Genomic DNA, 27312 nt, shown 5'->3' with positions numbered 1-27312 from the left:
AACAGTAAGCAGGCAGAAAACTCGCCTGTTCTGTTTGCTTGTCTGTCTGTCTCTGTCACAGCTGGGCTGCTCTGACTTCCTTGATCTGAATTCCTAGAATGCTGGATTTTAGCTCTCATGCTAACATACTTTGAATTGGTGCTTTGGGTTTAAATGATATGAGATTCCCTGGAAGTGTCTTCAAAAACCAAACCAAAACACACACACACACCCAAAGCAACAACAAACTACACCAAAAAAATCTTTAACCATGTCCCACTACTTAGAATTGGAGATTTTTCCTGCATTTGTTTGCTCCTACCAAAATCTACTAAAAGGTTGAGACTGGTTTTGAAAGATAACATGTTTGTGATTTTTCTTTTTAATGTTCGTGTGCCTTGCACTTTTCTTTATATAGACTGCACTCTTCTACTGAAGTTTTATTTTGAACTTCATGCAGTGAAAATGCCTTCTGTAAATGTTGTCTTCATTACTGAATATCAGAACTAGCATTGCTGCTTAGTCCACCAAGACCTTGATGTGGGTGACATCATCTTTTTGTGTGTGTGTCTCTTTCTTGTCTTTGCTTGCTTTCAGAGCTTGGGGATGAACCCGGTGGGATAAAACTACCCAGGGATGTTCTGAGATGCTTTACCACTCTTTCCCTTGTCACAGCTCCAATCAAAACACACATCTTTTGGGCCATGCTAAAACCACTGGCGTGAATTTTTTGTTTTTAGGCAGCCACACAGATACGTGATTACAAACTGAAGTTGTGAGGGTAAAACTCCATTTTTAACCTTATTAATTCCTCCGTTTGCATCCTCTTACTTACTCCCTTGATTTACTATCTACAGTCTGGTTTTGCAGAATGCTAGATCTTATATCTATACCTTCGTTGTAATTTTCAGTGAGATGCTCTTAGGCATGGTCACTATTTAAGACTTTGGAGATCTCTCAGATGCAGCTTATCCTGAAAAACAATTCCTGAAGCCTGTTTTCTCTTGTCTGTAGTGTTGTAGCAGTCTCTTTCAGCCATGATGACTATCTTGTCTCATCATTACTCATACAAAACATTGCTGCAGAGGTCTTGTTTGGATTTCATCGGTTTTGATCTCTTCCGACTCCTGAGACTGGAACCTGGGTCAGGAGTCAAGATCCAGAATGGAAGTAGCTTTTAACTGTGAACTTATGAGAACCAAAAGTTGCCAGCAGCTGAAATTAAGGTGGTTCTTGTTTTTCACCCAGCTTCACTTGGGTGAAGTAACTCTCCTAAATAGGAAAGCCAACAAGCTGTGGGGCCATGGGTAGTACCAATTGTGGTTTGAGTCTTGCCAGCCCTTGCGATCCTGTCTTGATTCCTGGAGGCTGAGATGAATGGCTTCCAGTCCTCCTGGGTTTAAGTTTCACTTCACCATCAGAAAAGTTTTAGGCTGAGCTCTTTTCTCTCCACTGTATAGGTGAGTTCCCTGGGTTACAAGGGCTTGCTCCTTCTGGCTTCTGCAAGACTTCTTGCATTTTTGGAGCACACTCTCATATGCTCAGTTGCTTCTGTGGAAGGGAATATGTGCCCATGCTTTTCTCTTTCTCAGGAAATTGAGTTCATTGCTGTTTCCTGTGCACTTACTATTACAAACTTTAAATGACTCTCTAGCTTTCTCTGTTCTCCTTTTTAAAGACAGTTACTATGGTCTTTTACAGTACTTTGTGGAATGTCACTTCTCTCTGTGGTTTCAAACATGGATGTAGCTAAGTTCTCTTTACTGCTACATCAGCAGTGCAGGTACTGTTTAATTTATCAAAATACTAGTTTTAACCTGCTTTTTGCCTTGGTAGGTATGTGTTTGAATTGTCTGAAGCTGACCTTTTTATAATGAGAATGGAGGGGTGGCAGAAGGAAGCATGACATATTAAGAGGTTCTTGATGTCTGTTAATAACTCTTCTTCCCTACTGAGTTGCAAATAAGCTTTTTCTTTTGATGTATGTATGCTATGGAATGTCTTGTTGCTACTACCCTGTGTCCATGTTAGTTCTATTTCAACTGGTGACCTTCCTTTTGCTTCTTTTTGTGTGTTTGAGGTCACTGTAGTATTTGTGATATTTGATCGTGTCAGTTTGCATCTACTTTTCCTGTCCTTCCTTTGAGATGCCCCTAATTTTTAAAAGACTTGTCATTTTTGTGAGCCTTTTCTTCTTAGATTGTCACTAGTGGGAGTCCTTTTTTTAACCCATATTTTTAAGTTTACTGACTACTTCCTACTTGAAACTCATTATTCTCATTGCTGCGCTCTTTTTTTTTTTCTTTGTTGTTTCTGTGAAATCTGTTATTTCTATTCTCAGCTGATTTCTGCTTTGTGGGTATTGCTCAAGGTGCTAGAGAAGGCTATCCTATAATTCTCCTCCATTCTGTTGCCACTGCATCCTGGGGTTGGACTTACTTTATTCCGCTGTCCTTGTTGAAACAGGAATGTAGTGCCATTTACCACAAAGCTCAAAAGTGACATAAATGGCTCTGATGGGCGTTCAGGAGAGGTTTAATCTGGCTTATGTGTATGGGTTGACAGTCTCTGCACTCCTGTGCCCCTGCTCTTTTTTGCTAGTCTTCATTAGACTGGTTGACACTTCCTGAGTTGGTAGTCTTTCACTGTCCATTTTTCTTGACTTCGTGGCAGTTATATATACACCACACTTCAAGATTTTTCTCAATTCAGGAATGTTTTAAGTGCTTTCATGCTTTGAGCATGAAGTGAGAACACAAAAGAGCTTTTTTCTCTCGTATTTTAAAACAAGTTAGTAGAACTCGCAAGCTCAAATTCAAAATGCGTTTTCTGTCAATGTTATAATGAATTGATTTAAAAATGATCAGAATAGGATTGTTGAAGTACTTGCTCTTGATTAAGGTCAAAATGGTTTTCAAAATGCTCTGTAAAATGTTCTGGCATTGACAGTATGACTCCACCTTTCTATGGCTGAAAATACTGCAACTAGTTAGAAATTCCGTACAGGCAATATTGTGTGTTATCATTTTTGGTGATGCGTTATTTGGAGAGCTCCTGAGAACTGGTGGATTTGATTAAATAAATCCCTTCAGTCTGCTGGAGTCTGACTTCAACAAACTGGATAACAGAAGAAAGGAAAGAAGTTTTTTATGCATGTGTGTTTTTAAGTCTCACAAAATTCACAGACATTAGATGTTCAGATAAATGGATTTTTTTCTAAATTAAAATATCCTCTAATGTCAGATAACTGTGTTTGTTATCTTAGCTTGTATGTTGCTCTGAAGTTAGATATTGAAGGAAAGGAGGAAAGAGCTAGAAGGAGAAGCTGAAAAATATGGGATAATACAAGATTACGATATAGCAGTGGTTCTCTTTCCCAAGAGCGAATTCCAAATACTAGCTGTGTGAAAATGTTGCTGTGAAGGAAATGAGTGCTCAAATTTGGTATGCTGCTTAGCAATGGGAACTGCCTTTATCCACATTGCTTTCTTGATGATTTTAGAAGAAAAGTAAACTACATTACATGTATTGCATGAGTAGAGCATGCTGCGTGATAAGTTATCTCCGAGCAGCTAAAACATCACAAGGCTGTGCCTGTTTACTACTTTGTAACGTGTTCGCTTAGCTGTGCTGGAATGATTAGTGTTAGCACACAATGTTAATACGTATATGAGGCAAGCTATGAATGGTTGTAGGAAAGATGCTGAGGTTATCCAGCAAAGCACAGCATTTAGTTTTCTTAGGGCAGACAATGACACTGTAAACTTTGGGGAAATAGATTTGGTTGAGATGGAAAATGTTTTTTTATTTTGCTTTTGGGTGCGTGTTAGTCTCTCCTCCCCCACCCCCCTGACCCAAGGGGAAAAGGAGGATTTATTTGAAAGTGTGGTACTTGTGATCAAACTTATAAATAGAAGAAAAAAAAAATGCAGTAGTAGTTTCTTTTGCCTACACTGTAAGGATCAAAAAAGATGGTCCATTTCTCTTTCCCTCCCTGTGTGCGTGTTTTCATTTCCCTTCTTAAACCCTGTAACATCTTGCCTTTTCTTTTTAATGTTCTTTGATCACTAGTCAGGAAGTACTTTGAAATGAGAGGACTTTTATTTTCATCCTGCCGTACTGTTACACATGACAGAGGGTAAAAGATTTATACTGTGTAAACTTGTTAGATATTTGACAGTGTGGCCTTATTGAGGTTATTTTATTATATAAAACAGAGCAGGGAGGGGTGAAGGTGTAGGTGGAGTCTTGTCATTTACACTTCTGTCTTGCACAGTAGAGATTTGGAGGCTTAGTTTTGAGAATTCCCTTGTGATGAGGAGAAGAGGGGTTAGCCAGAATGGGGATGCGTTTGCTTAGCTCTGCTGTCAGATGTTCATCAGATTTTTAAAAAAAATCACATGATCACTTGCTGAGTTTTAACAAAGTGCAATACATTTAAATGGCATGAGATTATGCAGAAGGGAACATAGCTTTGAAAAATGATATTTGATATGTCACAAACATTAATTCTTCACAGAAATTAACATGTCATTACTGTCTTAACCTCTCTTCTGTTATGCTTTTTTGGCAGTTATGTTATAAACAGGCCCAGTGCAAATTGCAGTGTTAATGGATCTTCTGGTTAGATCTTTAAAAAATAAAAAAAAAATCATAGTGTGGGAAAAGGCCAGAGTATAGTGGAAGAGTAGAGTATCTCCTGTTCCCATCCTGTGGTGCATGAGGGAAGGACAGATGCTTTTCACTTTTAGCTTTTCAAAAAAAGAAAAAACAAAAAGAAAACCCCACTAAGAATGCTAGTTTTCCTCTCTGCAGCCTTGTGCACTTGGAGGGGTATTTTGTTCTCTTGCCAAGTGTTACTCTACAGGCATAAATAGAATAGAGTTTGGGACAAGTCAGTACTACTAGGGAAGAAGTGTTAGTAGTGTTGACGTTGCAGAGTGGAGCATGTCGCAGCAATGCCTGAACCGCTTGAGGACCAGGAACAAGTTTGATGTCTGCCTTCCTGGTGTTGGACTTGAGCTGATTAGAGACAGAGCTTGCTTGGAGCGCTCCACTAATAGGGACCACATAGCTCTTGGTGTCCCAATTGGCATATCTTTTCTCCCATACTCTGGGATGAAACAGCCCAGTTCAGATCTTTTGCATCCAGATTACATACACTGTAGCCTACTAATAGAAACACATGGTGGTGATCTTGCAGCAGTACAGTTGAAATGCTTTAGTAAAGTATGTCCTGAAGGAGGGCTCTTTGAAGTGGCATGAAGGAGACTGTTGCATGAAAATGAATATGACATGAATTGGAGACATGACAGAAGAGATGGAGGACGGAATGTAAGAATGACAAGTAATTTGAAGGTGGGTAAAAGAAATACTTGCATATTAATGAAAATAGAATGAAACAAAACATTGGAAGCATTGGGCAAATTGTCCCTTCACAGTCACTTAGGTAGATGTTTGTAAAGGATAAGATAACTTTATTTCATTTTAGACAGTTCGTGGCATCTTATGTACTGCTTAGGGAAAGGTTACAGAAGCAGCTGCTCTAAGTTGTTTAGGTTCTACTGAGAATAATTATTTGCTGGAAGAATAATGTTAAGAAGTCTGTGCCAACCTCCCTCTCCACCCAAAAGTGATCTGTTAAGTGAATTCTATCTGGTTAATCACTAGCCATTAGACACTTCAAAGCATTATCAACTGTAGCTGGGTGTGACTGAATGTAATGCTTTGATCAGGAAAGAAACTGATAGTGGTAACTTACCTCTTGGTTTCAGTCGTCAGCTGGATATGATCTCTTCCAGTACTTGAGCAGATGCTTGTTTACTTTGGAATTGATCCTGTGCTGTACATGTTTTCGTTGTGTTTTCAGTGTTAATGTAACACTTACATTGGGACTGGGAGAAAAATAGAGAAGAAGGAAAGAATCTTCCATATGGGAAAACTTGGTGTCTGGCTCAGGTCACTTGCTCTCTTCCCTTCCAGTGCTTTGAGAAACAGAGCTTATATGTTGGAGTAGGCAAGGTGCTAGGGTTTTGCTACTGTCTCAGAAATCTATGGACTTCATAAACCTATGGACCTATAATATGACCTTTTTATGTTCCCACTATGCTGAATAGGGGTGACGCTTGAAATGTTGAATGAATTATGGTGTATGTTTGCAAAAGCACTCTAATGTTTTCTCATGAAGGATAACAAATAACACTTAACCTTTGTTTATGCTAAGAAAGTGATTTCTCATGTGCAAGATCAGGATTTTCTTCTGTGTAATGCATTGTGCAATAAGCTAATTACAACAGGACTGTTTATTATTCCTCTTTATGAAGCAAGGCAGTGCTTGGAGGCAGAATACCAGACGTGATAGACAGCTGGGCTGATTTGCTGTGTCTAATTCTGTGTTTCCACAATAGAAATGGCCTTTGCGTTTTAAAAGCTGAATATTGGTTATGGCTGTTCAGGCAAAATGATTTGAATGTGTGTTTCTTTTTTGTGTTCTGTTTTTAAATCTGAATTTGATCGTGTCTCTCTGATGGATAACTGAATCAGCTAAACAGCTGGTAATATAAAATGCCTCAATACATTTCAGCAAAAAAATCTCCCACTTCCTTCAGCAGCTTAGGAGAAGAAAAAGGTAGGGGAAGAGATATATTTTTACACCTTTTAAGATAAAGTAGCTGGAAGAAGAACCAGATTTCTATGACTAGTCAACTTTCTCCAGATTAACAAGGGCCAGACATCTATATTATGATAATATTCAGTGACAAGTATTTACCTTTTTCCTTAAATAACTCTGTTTTCTCCTTTCATGCTTTTTAGCACATGATTAATAAACCTTTAGGTATTTAGTAAACCTGAAAGTCAATGTAAATTGTAGGATAAGTCAAGAGCTTCCATAGAGAATGAATGCAAATTAACAAATTTTGGTAAACTACATCACTTTCATCATTAGGTACAAAGAATTAAATTATAATTATCCCATAAATGAATGGTATTATATACAAATATATGTATGGCTACGCATTTATATAACATGACTTTAGGTGCTTCTTCCACGCTGAGTGTTTGATGATAAATCTGTTTGTGTTTATGGTTTTGTTTTAAGGGGATGGGAGGAGTCCTGTCATTTGGAATTACTTGGCTGTATAGCAGGGCACGTATGTACTGCGGGGCTGGTGGCTGAGAGCACCAGCGCTCCCAGCTGAATAACTGCTGGAGCTAAAGGGTTTTGTGCTGTCTGTCAGCTTACAGCTGATTTGGGGGGGTGGGCGGGCGATATTAACCAAAAGGATTTTACTGTCATCTCTGAACATGGTAAGGAGAAATGTTTTGCCCATGTTTGGCAGTTTTAAGACCATATTTTATTTTTAGAATAGCTTCTTTGAGGAAAGTTCCAGTGCAATACAGAGAAAATCCCTTCAAAGATACCACACGTGTGTTCCTGCAGCCTGAGCTGCTCCTTGCAGACTGTTAGCTAAAGTCTCAAGTCTAGTTGGCTGGACTGGTGCTCCTGGCACTGGAGACGAAAGGGTAGCCTGCGTCTGTAGTCTGCTCACCTGAGGCTGCAACATCCACGGGGCTGCAGCTGGGCAGCCTGAAGAAGCACTGAGTTGTGCAGGATACAGTCCAGCAGAGGCTGGTACCAGGTGCGCTGTTCCGCTTATGGTGGCCTTTCCCTGGTCAGCTTTACTGTCCGTGGGAATTTCCCACAGCTGGCCCTTAGCTTGGCTGACTGGGCTTCTCCTGGAAAGGAAGGTCTTGCATAATTTATTCTTAGTGGCCTGAGGTATCAGGTAAACTAGAGTTGAATTATTCATACAACTTTATTAAAATGCAGTTGGAACAGGAGCTTGAGGAGCTTGCTTTTAAAATAAAGGTAGAACTTTCAGTGGGTATGTTTTTGATGATGCTTTTCTTTTGTGGTTTGTTTTTTGACAATCTGCCATTTTATTGTTTGGATACAAATTACTCAAATGCTTATTTAAAGTTTGCATATTAGACAAGCCTGCTTCTTTAAAAAAACAAACCAAAACACCACGATGTCCTGATAAATATAGTCTCACAAGCATTCTCAGTTGGCTGTGTGCAAAATCAAGTATGAGAAGTCAAAAAGAGATGCTGTAAATCTTATTTGCTGTTTCTCCAGCATCCAGCATGATGCTTTTCATTCTCTCGTCTCTTCTTTCTCCTCTGTTACTGACTGAACGGAATGGGGGGGGATATGGGGAAAGGAGGGGGGAAAGGGGGGAGGAGAGGCTTTTGGAGTGTGTTTCCTGTGCCTCTTGGTTCTGGGAGTCAGCACTCAAGTAATTCTCAGGCGTCCTGTTTTGATCTTGCAGACTGTTGTCTTTCCAGGAGGAGCATGCATTACTGAGAGGTAGATTCACTATAGGATTATAGGAAGGATTGCATTTGTTGTTACAATGGACTCTGTTCTCAAGTGCATAAGCACTTTTATTTTTTTTTTTTACTTCCCTGACAATAAAAGATAATTTATTTTAAAACATTATTTTCTGGGATAGGCATCTGGTAAGTGACTCCAGACTGAGTGTAATGTCCCACCTCTGTTATGTCCAGCCTTTGATGGGTCACTTGCTTTTACCAAGATCATTAAATTGATGTTAAAACTTAATACTACTTTTGTTTGAAAGTGTGTGTAGCTTTTGGAAATTCCTGTTGTGTTTGGGTTTTTTGTGGTTTTGTGGGTTTTTTGTTTTTAAATTACAGTCTGTGATAACACCACCAAAACACAAAGTGCTTTTTTTTTTAAAAAGGCAATTTTGGAAAAGCTAATTGTATTAACTGACTTTCTGGTTCCAGGAAAAAGAATTTTTCTCCTTGCCTTCACTGACGGTAGAGTTTCATTCATTGTGAAAATATGAACATTTTTGATTCTTTACCAATAATGTCAAGCACAAGTATGTACCTTTCTCAGTGAAGCACTATTTTCACTGTATCTTATGATAAGTATTTTAAAGCACTTTGACCTCTAGTGTTGAGCTGTGAAATTGCACCCCATTGACACAAAAATATCTTACATTTCAGAAAAACCGGTCTCCCCCAAATCAGGTACATTGAAGAGTCCACCTAAAGGCTTTGATACGTCTGCAATTAACAAAAGCTATTACAATGTGGTGAGTGATCCTTTTTCCTCCATGTGAGCTGTTATATACTGTAGAATATAATTTAACTAAATGCTCTTATCTGCCTTAAAAATATGGCAGTCTTGTCAGAGCCTTAGTGCCAAAACTAGATAGGGGTTTTGGTGAATTCTCATATAAACAAGATCATTATTAGTTTAATAGAATATTGCACATACGAATTCTTAAGCATGATGAAAAAAAGATACCTAAAGTAAGTGAATAATAGGCATTTCTGTAATATAATATGCTTACTTTATTTGCTTTGCTAGTTTTTGACTTTCTTTCTCTCCCTCATCCCTAAATATGCAGTGTTCCCCAATCTTGGTGAATTAATAAAATTCTGCTGTGTTAAAATGATTAAGAATATTTCTGTCCTTTTTGTTGAACAAGAGACTGAACATTTTGAGTGAATTTGCTTCCTTTTTGTTCACGCTTATAAATCAACTCGACTATTTACTTTGGTATCATCTCCCTTACACTGATGGATAGATTTCACAGCAAAAGTGGTATAGCCAGTCAGCCTTTAACACCTCCCCCAGGAATTATTAACCTGGTATTCAGACATCTTTAGTAGATGCATGTAAAAAACATACCAAACTCTGTCTTTAAAGGTGTTTTTGTAACCATTTTGAGAATCCGTTATTTACTAACAGTATGTACATTGGGAAGCAAAAAGCTTCTGGTTTTGGTAACCACTGCTCCCTGCTGGTGTAAACCCAAAACACAAGGTTTCTTTCCCTCTTCTTTGAAGCAGCTGTCTTTGTTTTACACTTTATTTGTCAGGTTTTAGCAGGGATCGTAAAGCATGATTTTATGCTTTCATCTTTTGCGGTTGTGGCATGAGTAGCACCAACCACCTGGAAGAACAGAGCAGTTTTGCATGTAGCTCCCTAATTGAGAACAATGAAGCAACCTCCTGCTCCTCCTCGTGGCTCGCCTGCTGCCTCTGTCAGTAGCCGTAATTCCATGGTGAAGGGAGGGCTGTGAGTCTTTGGCTATTGTATCCCACACCCGCTAGGCATGACTGAAAGTACCTATGCAGGCATGCCTTCCTTTAAACTGCAAGGAGTAATGCTCTTACTATGGTGCATCCAGTAACAAAATATCGGATAGTTTTCCTTTTTATTTTTGTTTTTCAATATCTCTTTATAGTAATTTTTTTTAAAGTTGCAGTACTGTGTAGTAGCAAATACATCTTCTCTACTGCTGTTTTGATGTTAAAACCTATGTTTTTCAATAAGATAAACAGAAGTGAATGCACCAAAGAGAAGATTTAGTTCCTTCACTAGGTAGAAGACTGCTCTTGCTTAAGTTTAATTTATATCTATGTTGATTTTTTCATAAAAATAAGTTTGCAAGTGTCTTGAACGCTAGTCCTTTAGATTTGGGTTGGTTTTGGGTGTGTGGGTTTTTTGTGTGTGGTTTTTTTTTTTAAGTCAGTGGTAAATACTTGCCTCATATATAATCTTACATTATTATTTCCCTGGTAGATGTTAGTATGATGAAAAGTAAGAGTTGCAGCTGTTTAATTTGCCTTAACTAAAACTCTGGTTTGGCTGCATCCAGAATGAATTGAATCTTGTGGTTGCATGTTTTGCTTTGTAAGAATAATACAGGCCATTTTGGGGGATGTTAGTGTACTTCGGTGAAACTAATAGGAAGTAAATACTTTAATTTGCCTAAAACAATAGTTAAGGAGCACGAGTCTTACGAGGAGAGGCTGAGGGAGCTGGGGTTGTTCAGTCTGGGGAAAAGGAGACTGAGGGGAGACCTTATCGCTCTCTACAACTACCTGAAAGGAGGCTGTAGAGAGGCGGGGGTCGGTCTCTTCTCCCAAGTTACAGATGATAGGACAAGGGGTAATGGCCTCAAGTTACGCCAGGGGAAGTTCAGGTTAGATATTAGGAAATATTTCTTTACTGAAAGGGTTGTCAGGCATTGGAATGGGCTGCCCAGGGAGGTGGTTGAGGCACCATCCCTGGAGGTATTCAAGAGAGGAGTTGACATGGTGCTCGGGGATATGGATTAGTGTTGGGTGGTGTGGTGGTGTGTGTGTGTGGGTTGTGTGTGGTTTGGTTTTTTTTTTTTCTTTCATTGGTTGGACTAGATGATCTTAAAGGGTCCCTTCCAACCTAGGTGATTCTGTAAGTTTAAAAAAAAAAAAAAAAAAAAACCACGCCGTGCAATTTTGAAATACCACCTTTGGCTTATGTGATTTTTATAATTGTTCCCTGAGTAACATATTACCATGATCATGGAGACTCAGGCTACTATATACTTTGGGAAAAAGGTAGCCATAGCTGGCTTTTAAAGTAGTTTGTTTGTTTGTTTGTTTTTTAAAGTGAAAGTAGTGACCATCATACCTACTCCTGGAATCGGGTTACTTTTCACCTTGCTCAGATGCAACTTTCTTGGTGCACTAAACTGTTATAGTAAGATTCCCACTGTTTTGACTGCTAGCTATTTATTAACTGTGTGTGGTATATTGCATGGTGTGTGTTGAAATAACCAGTTCATAATAATACATATAGTAAATTAGAGCACTGGCCCGAGAGATTTCAGATTGGATATTAGGAAAAATTTTTACACTGAGAGGGTTATTAAGCACTGGAATGGGCTGCCCAGGGAGGTGGTTGAGGCACCATCCCTGGAGGTATTTAAAAGATGGGTTGACATAGTGCTTGGAGACATGGTTTAGTAACGAGCGTGTGTTTTGGGGGGGGTGGTGGTTGTGTTTTTTCAGAGTTAGGTTGATGGTTGGACTAGATGATCTTAAAGGTCCCTTCCAACCTAGACAATTCTATGATTCTAGAGTGCTGTTCTTAAATCTGTCTGCAGTGAATTGGCTAGTTGTTCTGTTTTCATATTTTTTCCACAGTGTGGCACATGCCCCCAGGTTTTGGTTTTTTTTTAAGCTTACCATTTTATTCTTTTTGTTTAGAGAATGAGAGCCTGGGCTGTAGCATGCACTTTGTTTCAGAGAAGGAAGACTTTAATGCTGTGCTCAAAACCTAAATTAGATTAGGTGGCATCTAGATTTTCTTGGAATATACTAAGTTCTTCTGATGGCATTATAACTACAAAATAATTATTTTTAATAATTACTAAATATGTAATGATTTTTACATACATATCTACAAATGTAGATAAGACAAACAGCAAACCCATTCGCTGAAGTGAAAGCAGCTTAACCTGCGAGTTTTTTTGTTCTGTTTTTATACATAAACTGCAGACACGGGACTTCCCTGTGCTAGAAGTATTATCATCAGTCTGCACTGGTAACAAAATTGAGTCCATACTAAAGTGAACACAGAACAGCTCCAAATAAACCTTTGGCAACTCGTACTTAAAAGAATGTAGCTCAAGTTAAAATCTGTGTTAAAGGCTCTTTTAACAATGCAGCATCATTTGAGGCTGGTACTCTGGGGCTGCTTGCCGTTTTCAAGTTGTGGCTGTCTTCCACCATACAGGTATGTGCTGAGACCCTGTAAACCTCATGATTATTTATTGCTGCTCTTCCTAGGGAGGGATACATGCAGGTGCAGGCAGCACCTGTGGATGTGTTTGCTGGACTGGTGACAAGAATGAAAGGGTAGTTCAGAGGAAGTTCAGAAAGTGGTAGGAGAGGCTCTGCTGATCTCCCTTTCTGGGAGAAGGGCTGGGATAGGCTAAGGGAAAGGCTTTTAATGTAAAGAGGAAAAGGCTTTCAGCGCTTTCCTCAGTTTCTCACCCCTTTGTAAACATGTTTTTATTTTTATGGACTCGGAGAGCTCCATCTGAACTTCGTAACACAAATCAGTTTCTAGTCTCAGCATGCTTTATTAGCTGCACCTTGCACTAGGTGTTGCTGAGAAGGCAGAGCACATTTGGTTTATGCTTACATTTTTGCCTGGCTTGGGAATGCAGGTTACTAAAGAATCATAGAGTAGTTTGGGTTGGAAGGGACCTTTAAAGGTCTTATAGTCCAACTTCCCCTGCAGTGAGCAGAGACATATTCAACTAGAATGACTGGTGCTACAAGGTCTTGTCCTCCATAAAATATTACCGGTCTCCAGCAGTGTGTAATATGAACCAGACTCCTGATCAAGTACTATGCATTTTTCATGCAGAAGTAATTTAGTAACCTGTTACTGAGAAAGTGGGCATACTGTTGCAGGTTTATTCCCCGAAGACAGAGCAGGCATTACTCTGAGTTTTATTTTTACTTGTTAATCCCTTGAATTTAAAACTTTGTGTCCAAAATAAAATTAGGTTATCTCCACTTACAGGACAATTGCCTTGAGATTAAGTAGCTGTTCTGAAAGCGGGTAAAGAAATGGACAGCTTTCTCTGTAGTATGAGTATATGCACAATCTCATTTTTCATTTAAGTGTTTGAAAAGTGTTAGAAAATAAGCGCTTCTTTCAAGGCCACACTTTGGAAGTTTGGTCAAGAGTTTGTGTTTACTGAAATCCATGGAAGTTTTTGAGAACCCTTGAGATAGGTATACTTGTGTGATGCTTTACATTGCCCCTCTTGTTTTAAGGGGTTCATCTCAGATTCTTGTGATCCAGGGAAATTAGACATTGATCACCATTTGGCTGAAGTACGTGATATTTCAGTTGAGTGCCATACTACTCACATAAAATGGGAGTGGGCTGCGGGATTGTGCCCCAGCGTAGCTGTGAAATCTGCCTTTGCTCCCTCTGATTGAAAAGTCATTTAAAATCCATTTTGGGGTGGTGGTTTTTGCCTTAGGGAGATGGCTGGCATTGTGTGTGACAGACTTGTTAACCGTGCTTGAATTTTCCGTGCTGTGTGATTGAGAGAGCTTGTGCTGTATGAGCCCAGTTGTCTGTGCCTGCCATTCATCAGTGTTAGGGATTGCAAAAGCTGCCACTTCAATGCTGCTCTTGTGGTACCCGGGCTTATCTGTGCAAATGTTGTGGTGGAGTTGTGGAAACAAGGTCCTGGAGGTCTCATGGGGTCTTGCAGCAGCCAGAACGCGCAGAAAGCAGGAAAGGGAAGAAAGGTGATTATTAGAGCATGCGGGCGAGATGTGGATATGAGGAATGTAAGGGGTGCTCTGGTGCCAAAATACTGAGTTGCAATACTTACCGCTTCAAAGCACGGTCCAAGTGCTTAATCCTCATAGCTTCTCCGTGAGGTAGGTAAGTCAAGCTGGAAGGATCTGAGGCTTCACAGAACTGATGTTTTAGAGCTGTGTAAGCAAGATTAGTCTTTTTTTAAAAGATATTCAGAGTGAAAGAATGATATACGCAGTGTAAATTGCACAATAAAAATAAGGGGGGGGGGGTAGGTTTAATGTGTTTTGGGAAGTGTTTAAAACTATGTATATCTGAAGTATTGTGTAACACTGAAATACTAGAATAACATAAAGCAGTATAAGCGTATCTAGTACTCTGCATAGGTTTTGTAGCATAGTTTTATTTACAGTTGCATTTATTTTCCCAGTAATTTATCATGTTGATAATTCTAGTTTTTAAGCTTTCCCATTCTGTTTTCTTCTTTTCTCCTTTAAGTCTTTTTCCTCCAATCCCATATTGTCCATATTGGAAAGAAAATCCTCAAATAGAAATCCAAACCAGCACATAAAAGCAGTAAGAGTTGTGTCCAATGTGAAACTAGCTTTATTTCAGGCTTTTCAGACAAAGGAAATAGCAAAGAATGGAAATACTGTTTGAGAAAGTGGAGCAGTGGTGCAGCCTTTCAAGATTTCTAGTGAATTTGTTGATTTTTATCTTTGTCTTTTAATGTTTTTCAGTCCTTCATCAGGACACTGTGGTTTTGACCTTGACTTTCAGTTGCCTTTTCCCTGCTAACAGCTGTGTAATGACTTTGGGCTGGGAGTTTTTTGTAGGGAAAGCCGTATTGGAGAAGATTGGTCTTGCATTTAGTTTTGAACCTAATGGATCCTGTGTACTTTTATATTTAACAATTGACTTTGGTTTATATTATGTGTAAGAGAATATGAGGTTTAATTAGTGATGTGATCAAGAGAAATTTTTTTCTTTTTTTTTTCCTTGGTCTAAGTGGTCAAAGAAACCTTAGCTTTTTTAAAATTTGTGTGTCCATATTGTACTTTATGCTGTAGTTTCCTAGTTAGTAGCCATAACTTTCCCTGTGACATTCTTCTGTCATAGTGTTTAGCAGAGAATGGAGACATTTTAATCTTCAGTTCAGGATTCAGATTTCCAACAAAAGAATGAACTCAAAAGTGGTCTCTCTCCCGCTCTCCAAATGAATAGAAGCATTCAAGGAATAAGCAGAATCAATGACACCAATGAAAGGAACAGTGAATTCTTCATTGACATACTGAACTATTTAAAGTTATTTCATCAGGTTTGCATTTAGGAATGAATGGCTTTTTTTATTTCCTAAGAAAGAGTATTGACTACAACAGTGAATAATGCACTCAATTACAGTCGTTACTATAAATGCTGAAATGAGATATTACTGTAGGCTTGACAAATATGGCATGTAGCAAAATGAGGCTTGTGGTGTAGCTTGTGACCAGTGAATAGCAAAAAGTTTTCAAAGCTCAGCTGTGTTCATTGCATTACATTTAATTCTGAGGATTCTCTTGCTAAATCATTAACTTTTTGGAGGCAAAAAATAACTGGCTGGCTAGGAGCACAGTAGGTGTGAATATATTGGAGGATATCCTAAAGCAGGCTCCCGGGACATGGCCCTGTAAAGTGTTGTACATATTTGGGGGTATTCCAGTTGTTTGATTTATGTTCAGCCAAAAAAACCAAGCGTGTGCTGTATTTTATAAATTCTTGGCTCTGCATCAGAATCTGGTGTAATTTTCTCATGGTAGCATATATTATTGCACTCCCAGTGGAAGGTTAGGCAGCCCTATTTAAAAGACTGCAATAATGCTAATCATATTGCTAAGTAAAGTTGGCAGTTACTTGATATTTATAAATCTGTTGATATTCAGACCTTCCAGATAGAACAGTGCATCTGAGTAAGTAAACACTGTGCTAACAAGATTAGTTGTAATGTGTTGTAATTGAGACAGAGAAAATGACACTAATTGTTCATTTCTCTTACAGCTTCTATTGTGCTTTACCAATCTCTGATCTTTGACTGTTCTGAAGTACATAGCAGGAATAATTACCCCTAGCTTTGGAAGATCGCTCTGTATAGCTCTCAAATTTTACAGTAAAAGTTTTAAATGTAGTGAAATTCTTGTTAGCTTACCACTCTTTTGGTATACGGCTAAAGGATGCCTCATTGTGTGTGTGTGGTGTTTTTTCTCCTGTGAATTTCATAGATGTATAGTATTCAGTGCTTTCTTGCTGATATTTAAATTTTTAATGTAGGAAGACTCATTTAAATTTTCCTAGTGCTAAGTAAATTTTACTGTGTTTTAAAACTGGTATTGATTTGAACATTTTGGTGCATCTTTTAAAAAATGCCAATTAGCAACTGTCGTTTATTGTAGGTGCTACAAAATATATTAGAAACAGAAAATGAATATGCTAAGGAGCTACAAACAATGCTTTCAAACTACCTGCGACCATTACAAGCCAGTGAAAAGTATGTGAGTTTGTTTTGTTTTGTTTTTTAAATTAAGCTCAACATCTCTTGTGTGTTGGGGAGGGGTTTTTTACAGGTCAAAATTTCAATGTCAATGTACCTTTTCTTGTGAGGACTGTGAGATTCTTGAGGCAGGGCTTGCTTTTAGTCAGTTTGAACACTGACTAAGGTGCAAACCTGGTTCTTGATCTAAGGACCAGTAAGCATTTTCTTTTAAGGTTGTAGGTTTTACTAAAGCACAATTAGTCAATAGCTACAAACCTAAACACCTTTTATTTACTTTGGCTCCAGGTTAAACTCGACGAATACTTCATACTTAATGGGAAACCTGGAAGAAATAAGTTCTTTCCAGCAAATGCTTGTACAGTCTTTAGAAGAATGCACCAAGTAAGTACTATACATCACAGATACTGTAAAATTCTAATAAGCAATTTTTTTAAAATTATTTTAAGTATGTATGCTGTTTGACATAATTTTTGTTCCTCTCACTTTAAGCATAGTTGCTACAGCAGTACAGTAATAGATGTTTGTGTAATGCATTGATTGCATTCGTAGATAAATATTGACCCCAGGATGCAATTGCAGAGGTAGGAATTTTGATGTAGTTTGGAAACAATTTATAAATTTCCATGATGCAATTGCACACCAGTGGGGAGGTGATAAAGGAAGTGGTGTTCTTTTGTTTTGGAGGCATGAATTATAAGTCTTTTCTTAAAGTAAGAGAGAGAATAAAGGAAGCTTACATTGTGATGGAACAGAGCAGAGGATGGGTATGAGACTTGGATGAAAGACACTGTATCAGAATGCCTGTGTTTAGTATTCGTCTGTCCTAAACAATGTTGGTCGTCAAAATGTACTGGAAGAGAGATGCGGGATAGGCAGAAAGAGCAATCTGAATTAAAAAAAAAAAAATAAAAAGTAAATAGCCTTAATGGCTGTACTGTACCATATAGGAGGCATGAAGCACAGAAAGAAGGGGATGAAGACACCTGTCCTCCTATAGGTTAGGCTGAAGTGATAGCTGGATATTTTTCAGCTTATACCTCAGCACTTGGTGGCCTACAAAAGAAGGTGACCATACTGCATTTGAATTGTTAAAACAATTCTCTAGTGTTGAAACTCCACTGAAAGTGTAGCTCCTGATCCTAACCTCAGTTGTGTCCTTTTCCTTGCCTGTGTTCTGGTTTTGTCTGACCACATGGTGAGGTAAGGCAATTTGCATATCCAAATTTTCATGTTTTCTGCCAAGTTAGTAATTTAAAATGCTACTTAGGGCTTAGACAAGCTTCAGTCTGCTGGGAGTACTTGGCTGTGGGAAGGAATGAGTGTCATGGGTGGAGGAGAAAATGCCTCTTTTGGCAGCAGTGATCTTTAGATCAGCTCGATGTGTTGTGTTTTGACTTCTTCCTCCACTTTTGCTCTGAGCTGTTCTATGTGAAGAGGAAGTTTTGTCATGACAAAGTATAAGCTGCACCTCCACTAGGCAGTAATGTATCTCTGGGTCTGTTGCTGACTTTGGATCCCATGTCTTCCTGCCACATGGCTTCTCTCCCTCTCTTCTGCCTCTAGAGGACTTAGACTGGAGCACCCTGTAGTTCAGATGACTGTTCATCAGTGGAATAGAAATATTCTTGAAATGGCTTTTCTGTGGCCTTACTGTGTTTGAGAAAGAAGGATATTTTTTTCTGACTTGATCAGTTAAGTCTAAATCCCTGAGAATGACCATTTAGCCATATAGTTAAATGCTTCCTTTCTTTTCTTGCTTGTCACTGTGCTTTGTTGTCTTATTCTTTTGTTACTGTGATTTTGTTTCTATGAGTCAGAAGTTAAGGAAATTAAGTACCTTGCATGAACAGACTGTCATCTTTTAAAACTTTTGATTTGGATGGTCTTGAAAAGAAGAGTGGAAGAGCATATCCATTTAAACAAATGTAATGCAAGCTTTGCTTTAACTTGGTACGTAGGTTAATGTGGTATTGTAATGTAGCTTCAAGCTCAGAAGGCTTATTTAAACTAACCCCCTCCTTTATTGGAACTATTAGGGCACCTTCTCATAATGTCCTTTATTTCTTCTTCCTGCTAAGTGAAATTTTGCTGTGTAGTAAATTAGGAACATAATGGATGCTAGTAGGTGGGCAGAGGAAGTGATGCCCCAGGGTTACTGAACGGTACTGCAAATGTTTTGTGTTATTTTCATTTCACAGAATCACAGAATCACCTAGGTTGGAAGGGACCTTTTAAGATCATCTAGTTCAACCGATGGAAAAACAAAACAAAACAAAAAAACAAAACAAAAAAAAAAACACCACAAAAAAAACAAAAAACACACAACACCCACAAACAAACCACACACACCACCACACCACCCAACACTAATCCATATTCCCAAGCACCATGTCAACTCCTCTCTTGAATACCTCCAGGGATGGTGCCTCAACCACCTCCCTGGGCAGCCCATTCCAATGCCTGACAACCCTTTCAGTAAAGAAATATTTCCTAATATCTAACCTGAACTTCCCCTGGCGTAACTTGAGGCCATTGCCTCTTGTCCTATCATCTGTAACTTGGGAGAAGAGACCGACCCCTGCCTCTCTACAGCCTCCTTTCAGGTAGTTGTAGAGAGCGATAAGGTCTCCCCTCAGTCTCCTCTTCCCCAGACTGAACAACCCCAGCTCCCTCAGCCTCTCATAGAATCATAGAATCATAGAATGGCTAGAGTTGGAAAGGACCTTAAAGATCATCTAGTTCCAACCCCCCTGCCATGGGCAGGGACACCTGTCACTAGAGCAGGTTGCTTAAAGCCCCATCCAGCCTGGCCTTGAACACTTCCAGGGATGGGGCATCCACAACTTCCCTGGGCAACCTGTTCCAGTGCCTCACCACCCTCACTGTAAAGAATTTCTTCTTAATATCTAGTCTAAATCTCCCCTCTTCCAATTTAAAACCATTGCCCCTTGTCCTGTCACCACTCTTCCTGACAAAGAGTCCCTCTTCAGCTCTTCTGTAGGCTCCCTTCAGGTATTGATAGGCTGTTATAAGGTCTCCCCGGAGCCTTCTCTTCTCCAGGCTGAACAACCCCAGCTCTCTCAGTCTGTCTTCATAGGAGAGGTGCTCCATCCCTCTGATCATCCTCGTGGCCCTCCGCTGGACCCGCTCCAACAGGTCCATGTCCTTTCTGTGTTGAGGACTCCAAAGCTGGACACAGTACTCCAGGAGGGGTCTCACGAGCGCAGAGTAGAGGGGCAGAATCACCTCGCGAGACCTGCTGGCCACACTTCTCCTGATGCAGCCCAGGACACGGTTGGCTCTCTGGGCTGCCAGTGCACACTGCCTGCTCATGTTGAGCTTCTCATCCATAAGCACTCCCAAGTCCTTCTCCTCGGGGCTGCTCTCCAGCCATTCTCCACCCAACTTGTATTTGTGCCTGGGGTTGCCACGTCCCAGGTGCAGGACCCTGCACTTGGCTTGGTTGAACTTCATGCGATTTGCACGAGCCCACCTCTCCAGCCTGTCTAGGTCCCTCTGGATGGCATCCCTTCCCTCCAGCGTGTCAACTGCGCCACCGAGCTTGGTGTCATCAGCAAACTTGCTGAGGGTGCACTCTATCCCACTGTCCATGTCACCGACAAAGATGTTAAACAGTACTGGTCCCAGTACCGACCCCTGCGGAACACCACTCGTTACTGGCCGCCACCTGGACATTGAGCCATTGATTGTAACCCTTTGGATGCGGCCATCCAGCCAGTTCCCTATCCACCGAGTGGTCCATCCATCGAATCCATGAGTTTCCAATTTAGAGACCAGGATGTCGTGCGGGACAGTGTCAAATGCTTTGCATAAGTCCAGGTAAATGACGTCAGTCACTCTGCCCTTGTCTACCAAGTCTGTGGCAGTATTGTAAAAGGCCACCAAATTTGTCAGGCACGATTTGCCCTTGGTGAAGCCATGTTGGCTGTTTCCAATCACTTCTTTATTCTCCATGTGCCTTAGCAAGGATTTCAGGAGGATCTGCTCCATGATCTTGCCAGGCACAGAGGTGAGACTGACCGGCCTGTAGTTTCCCGGGTCTTCTTTGTTTCCTTTTTTGAATATTGGAGTTATGTTCCCTTTTTTCCAGTCAGTGGGAACTTCACCAGACTGCCACGATTTCTCAAATATGATGGAGAGGGGCTTAGCAACTTCATCCGCCAGTTCTCTCAGGACCCGTGGATGGATTTCATCAGGTCCCATGGACTTATGCACCTTCAGGTTCTTTAAGAGGTCTCGAACCTCGTCTTCTTGTACTGTGGGTGCTTCTTCATTCCCAGAGCCCCTGTTCTTGCCCTCCGTGACTTGGGCAGTGTGGTTAGGGCCCTTGCCAGTGAAGACTGAGGCAAAGAAGTCATTCAGTAGCTCAGCCTTGTCCATATCCTGGGTGACCAGGTCTCCCGTTTCCTTCCGGAGGGGACCCACAGCTTCCCTCGTCTTATTTTTATCCCTGATATATCTATAGAAGTTCTTCTTGTTATTTTTCACATCCCTGGCTAGATTTAGTTCTGCCTGGGCTTTCGCTTGCCTGATCAGGTTTCTGGTGACTCGGACAGCTTCTCTGTATTCTTCCCAGTCTACCTTTCCTTGCTTCCACCCTCTATAGGCCTCCTTTTTGGTCCTGAGTTTGTCCAGCAGTTCCTTGTTCATCCACGCCGGCCTACTGGCTATTTTGCCCGATTTCTTCTTTTTTGGGATGCACCTCTCCTGAGCTTGGAGGAGGCAATCCTTAAATACCACCCAGCTTTTTTGGGCCCCTCTCCCTTCCAGTTCTTTTTCCCACGCTACCTTACCAATCAGATCTCTCAGGAGATCAAAGTCTGCTCTTTTGAAGTCCAGGGTAGCCAGCTTGCTGCGCACCCTCCTTGCTGCCTTATGAATCTTGAATTCTATCATCTCATGGTCACTGCAGCCGAGGCTACCCTTGAATTTGACATTCCCGACCAGCCCCTCCTTGTTGGTGAGGACAAGGTCCAGCGCTGCTCCTTTCCTCGTTGGTTCCTCTATTATTTGCAGAAGAAAGTTGTCATTGACACATTCTAAGAACTTCCTGGATTTCCTGTGCTCTGCTGTGTTGTCCTTCCAACAGATGTCGGGGTGGTTGAAGTCCCCCATGAGGACCAGAGCGTGTGAGCGCGATGCTGCCCCTATCTGTTTGTAGAGGGCCACATCCTCGCTGTCACTTTGATCTGGTGGCCTGTAGCAGACTCCTACTGTAACATCACCTGCCCCCGTGCTCCCTTTAATCCTGACCCATAAGCTCTCTGTCTTGTCTTCATCCATCCCCAGGTGAAGCTCTATACATTCCAGCTGGTCCTTGACATAGAGGGCAACACCCCCTCCCCTTCTGCCCAGCCTGTCCTTCCTGAAGAGCTTGTAACCCTCCATTCGAACACTCCAGTCGTAAGAGCCATCCCACCACGTCTCGGTGATGCCGATAATGTCGTAGCCCTGGAGGCGTGCGCACATCTCTAACTCCTCTTGTTTGTTCCCCATGCTGCGTGCATTTGTGTAAAGGCACTTCAGCTGGGTGCCTAAAGGGGCCGACTTATTAGCTGAGATGGCAGGTTGAAGGCTCTCTTTGAGTTTTTTTCTGCTCAACCTATGCTTAACCCCCTCCCCCTTCGATCCTAGTTTAAAGCCCTTTCAACAAGCCCCGCCAACTCACTTGCCAGTATCTTTCTCCCCTTCTGAGACAGGTGTACTCCATCTGTTGCTATCCGACTCGGTGCCATATAAAATTCCCTGAGTTCAGAATACCCAAAATTTCGGTGATGGCACCAGTTTCTGAGCCACTTGTTTATCACAGTTGCCTTTTTATTTCTTTCAGGATTTCCTCCTGCAACTAAGGGTATTGCTGAAAAAATTACCTGTGCCCCTGATCCCTCAACCAGTTTTCCCAGTGTCTTAAAGTCCTTTATGATTGTTTTTAATTTCCTGGATGTATTATATACATCATCACTGCCTACCTGAAAAACTGCAAGGGGGTAATAGTCAGAAGGGTTGACTAGAGCAGGAACTTTGTCCAACACGTCCCTGACCCGTGCCCCAGGGAGGCAGCAGACTTCCCTGTGAAGCGGGTCAGGACGGCATATTGGTCCCTCTGCCCCCTTCAATAGAGAGTCACCCACAACGATGACCCTTCTGCTTTTCCTTCTTGAACTAGTTGTGATGCCAGGTTTGCGGCGACGTGGTCTTTCTGGCACATCCTGCCTAGTTGTACCATCCTCCTCTCCAACAGTCAATTCCTCCTGCAGGATTCCGTACCGGTTTTGCAGGGGTAACTGGGGAGGTGGGAGAGGCAGGGAGGGGGTTCGCCTGCTTCGCCGACTAGGGACCTGTTTCCATTCCCCCTCTTCTCTGAGATCCCCTTCTACTGCCGGGCGAGAGATGGGGAGAGGGTCCTCTGGCTTATGTGGGGCCTCAACATGTTCCTTTATTTTCAGGGAGTGGGCCCACCAGTCAATCTCCCTCTCACATTCCCTGATACTCCTCAACCTTTCCACTTCCTCCTTCAGCTCAACCACCTCGTAAGCTCTCCTTACGAGGAGAGGAAGCTCTCCTCGTAAGACTTGTGCTCCAGACCCCTCACCAGCTTCGTTGCCCTTCTCTGGACCTGCTCCAGCACCTCAATGTCTTTCCTGTGGTAGGGGGCCCAAAGCTGGACGCAGTACTCGAGGTGGGGTCTCACCAGTGCCGAGTACAGGGGGACGATCACATCTCGGGTCCTACTCACTACACTGTTCTTGATACAGGCCAGGATGCTGTTGGCCTTTTTGGCCACCTGGGCACACTGCTGGCTCATGTTCAGCCGACAGTCGACCAACACCCCCAGGTCCTTTTCTGCCAGGCAGCTCTCCAGCCATTCTTCCCCAAGCCTGTAGCGCTGCCTGGGGTTGTTGTGACCCAAGTGCAGGACCCGGCACTTGGCCTTATTGAACCTCATTCCGTTGGTCTCAGCCCATCCAGCCAGCCTGTCTAGGTCCCTCTGCAAAGCCTCTCTACCCTCCAGCAGATCAACACTCCCACCCAACTTGGTGTCGTCTGCAAACTTACTGAGGGTGCACTTGATCCCCTCGTCCAGGTCATTGATAAAGATGTTGAAGAGAACCGGCCCCAGTACCGAGCCCTGTGGGACACCACTCGTGACCGGTCGCCACCTGGACTTCATTCCATTCACCACCACTCTCTGGGCCCGGCCCTCCAGCCAGTTTTTAACCCAGCAGAGAGTATACCCATCTAAGCCATGAGCATCCAGTTTCTCCAGCAGAATACTGTGGGACACTGTATCAAAGGCCTTGCTAAAGTCTAGGTAGATAACATCCACAGCCTTTCCTTCATCCACCAAGCGAGTCACTTTGTCATAGAAGGAGATCAGGTTTGTCAAGCAGGACCTGCCCCTCGTGAACCCGTGCTGGCTGGGCCTGATCACCTGGGCATCCTTCATGTGTTGCATAATGGCACTCAGGATGATCTGTTCCATCACCTTCCCAGGCACCGAGGTCAGACTGACAGGCCTGTAGTTCCCTGGATCATCCTTCCGACCCTTCTTGTGGATGGGCGTCACATTTGCTAGGCGCCAGTCGGCTGGGACCTCCCCAGTTTGCCATGACTGTTGGTAGATGATGGAAAGTGGCTCTGCAAGCACTTCTGCCAGCTCCCTCAGAACCCTCGGGTGAATCCCATCTGGGCCCATAGACTTGTTTATGTCGAGGTTCTGGAGCAAGTCCCTCACCATCTCTCTTAGAATTATGGGGGCCTCATCCTGCTCCCCGCCCCTAACTGCTAGCTCAGGGGTCTGGGTCCTCGGGGGACACCCTACTCCACTGCTAAAGACCGAGGCAAAGAAGGCATTCAGTACCTCAGCCTTCTCCTCATCCTTTGTCACTATCATGTCATAAATATGCTGGTCATGCCAAGTTGTATTTTCAGTTTAATTTTCATTATAGCATATTGACTTGAGCGTCCAGCTTCCTCCTGTTTTGAATCTAATCTATCATAATTCTATCATGTAGAAGAATGCTTGCCCTGCGGACTTGTTTTTTGTCATTTTGCCATGGCTTTTTGGCTGGTGAACCTGTTCTGTAAACTCGGAGTAGCTCCCGGGCTGAAAATAGATTTATCATTTTATTTTATTTTTGGCAGAGAGCTTACAGTTCCATCATTTGAGCTCTTTACTTGCAGCATCCGGTGTGGTGTTTTTTGTAACTTGACAGGTCTGAATGACCAAATGCCAATGTCCTGCCAGTTGTAGTGGTGCCAGCCTACCTTGCTTGACAAATTCCTGTTCTTGGGCATGAGAGTTCAATGTTTTTTTAATTCTACACCCCACTAGAGTCAGTTTGTCATTTGAGTTTTCTCTTAACAAATCCTGGTATGTACTTCAGTGACAGAAACTAACTGGTGCTTTTCTTCTTGCCTGGACCACTTTGGCTTATTTAATCCTCGTGGTGTTAAACATTGGGTTATGGTTTTTTCAGAACACATAATGCTGTAGTGGGTGTGTTTTGGGGGAAGTAATTGTTTGGATGTGGCTTGGTTTTAGTTGTGTGCCACCCTCCTACCCTGCCCCCGGCCTTGGAGATCTTCTGGTTCATTGCTAAAGGTTTGTCCTCTCTGAACTAGTCCAGGTTGGCTTCTTTTTGTAGTATCACTGTGGTGCTCCTTTGGGCTGCTCCATGTGTCACAGGCCTGGGAACACCACTCGTCTGCCTGCCTGGATGCTGGGCACCATTGGACAGATTCAGTTGGGGTTACTTCTACCTTTGTGACTTCTCCATTTACCCAAGTGGCGTACAAAACAAGTCTGACTAGCATTGAGTGAGAATCTTCTGGCTGATCCGCTTCAAAAGTGCTTTCTTTGACTGGTCAGCTGGCAGTGCACTTTGTTTTTCTGGATGGAAAAGAGCTCTAACTGAGAAGGCAGAGATGCTGACGGAGTCTTAGGTTGCAAAAGGATGGATTTCTGACAGTAATACGACAACAAGAGCACTCTGGGCTCTTGAAGATGGAAAGTGGTCTGGTGCTCTGGGTCTCTTTCCAGATCTGTGATCCAGTGCCAAAGATCCGTTCTGCAGTGGTTCAGGCAGCAGAGGGTCTCTGAATGAACAAAGTCAGTCTCTGTCAAGGTGATCACTTGGCTGATCTAAATGATCTCTATTGGAGTACTGCTCTTTGGGTATTTTTGTAACAGCAGATTGAACAGATGTCTCCTGCTCCAAAAAAAAAATAAAAATTCTTCATTCAGCGGTAATAGAAGCTGTCAGTCTATGGCTGTACTTCTCAGTAGGAGGGGGGGGACAACACACAGGCTGGCTGGTGAACACCATCACGCATGGACTGCTGAGGTGTAGTCTCCTCTGTAGCAAGTCGAAGGCATTGGCTGTCTTTTAGGTGGTACCACACTTATCTACCTTTCCTGTAACAGCCATAGCTGGGTTTTGCTCTTTCCCTCATGTCCCTGCTCTTGCAGTCACAGTAACTGTGTTGTTTTTATCTTGTTCTGTGTTTGAGTGCAAGCAGATACTTCATGTTCTGGGATGGTCCTGGAGTGGAATTGGAATTTAAAAAAAAAAAGGGGGGAGGGGGGGGGAACACGACGACAGGATTTGAGAGGGAGATTGCTTAAGTGTAATGCAAAAACTGCAATCCAAAGCTGTGTGTTTCAGGTTTGTTTTTGGAATGCAGATACAAATTAAGTCTGTGAAAGGTTTATCCCAGTATCATCCCTTGCTTTTAGTTATTGTGAGTGTCAACAGAAATAAGGCTATCAGGGTTAAGTGAATTCGAAGTGTCTTCAGATTGCCTGAAACAAGCATGCCTATTAACTGATATCTGAGGGGTAAGGCAAATGGACAAAAAATGAAATGTATGGTTGTGCAGAGAGCATTGGCAACGAGACTGATGGGTTGTAAGTTGAATAGTGCCTCCCTTTTGAGCAAACCTTTTGTAGCTCAGAAAGTTGCAAAGTGTCCCCCTTATTTCAGTAACCTTGTTAACTGTGAAGCCTCAGGAGATAACATCTAATCTTGTGTTTCTTCACAAACGGCACCCCTTGGAGTCATTAATCACAATTATCCCTTAATAATTTTTAAATACCTTCAGTTGTCTTGGGTCTTCTCTGCTATTGGCTTTTAAGCTCAAGACATTGTCTGTACTGACCTGCAAATGTAGCAAACTTATTATTTATGCTCCAGCTCCTTAAAAGAGACTGAGAGGGGGATGGGAAATTCTGCTGTTTGTCCTTCTGTGGGAGGAGATGGGGAAGAGCAGAAAATGCCACCCAGATAACTGAAAGTTTCCAGTTTGTGGCAGATTTTGCAGGTGTGTGTATATAAATATATATATTTTTTTACATACACACACACACATATATATATAGAGAGACACATATAGATTGGTGCATGACACTTATGGTAATCAGACAGTCAAGTGAAAGTTAGAGATATTTGATCTTTTCCTTGCAAAAAGAAAACGTCCAGTGCTGATTGCATTTTGTTGTCTACTTTTCTTTTCAAATCGCCTCTGTTAGTCTGTGTTTAAATTTGTCTGTATTCATCACAGTTTCCACAGCCTTTCCCAGAACATTGTGATGTCCACTGACAACAAAACTAAGGCAGAT

The 27312-nt window shown here is 41.8% G+C and overlaps 1 protein-coding gene across 6 annotated transcripts in view; it reads left to right on the top strand.

Moving 5' to 3' along the window:
* Positions 1-27312, top strand: part of ARHGEF7 (Rho guanine nucleotide exchange factor 7) — a 134249-nt gene that overhangs the window by 57897 nt on the left and 49040 nt on the right. For 5 of the 6 annotated variants that reach the window (XM_074153423.1, XM_074153414.1, XM_074153451.1 and 2 more), the window contains 3 exons: positions 9019-9107; positions 16570-16664; positions 16956-17051. In XM_074153423.1, the coding sequence (XP_074009524.1) occupies positions 9019-9107; positions 16570-16664; positions 16956-17051 (280 nt within the window). Of the gene's footprint in view, positions 1-9018; positions 9108-14076; positions 14128-16569; positions 16665-16955; positions 17052-27312 lie in introns of those variants that run through there. The other variant, XM_074153460.1, reaches the window with a different exon arrangement.

Source organism: Numenius arquata, chromosome 1 (genome assembly GCF_964106895.1).
Source record: "Numenius arquata chromosome 1, bNumArq3.hap1.1, whole genome shotgun sequence".
Taxonomy (NCBI): Eukaryota; Metazoa; Chordata; class Aves; order Charadriiformes; family Scolopacidae; genus Numenius; species Numenius arquata.
This window is presented reverse-complemented; position numbering and strand designations above follow the sequence as displayed.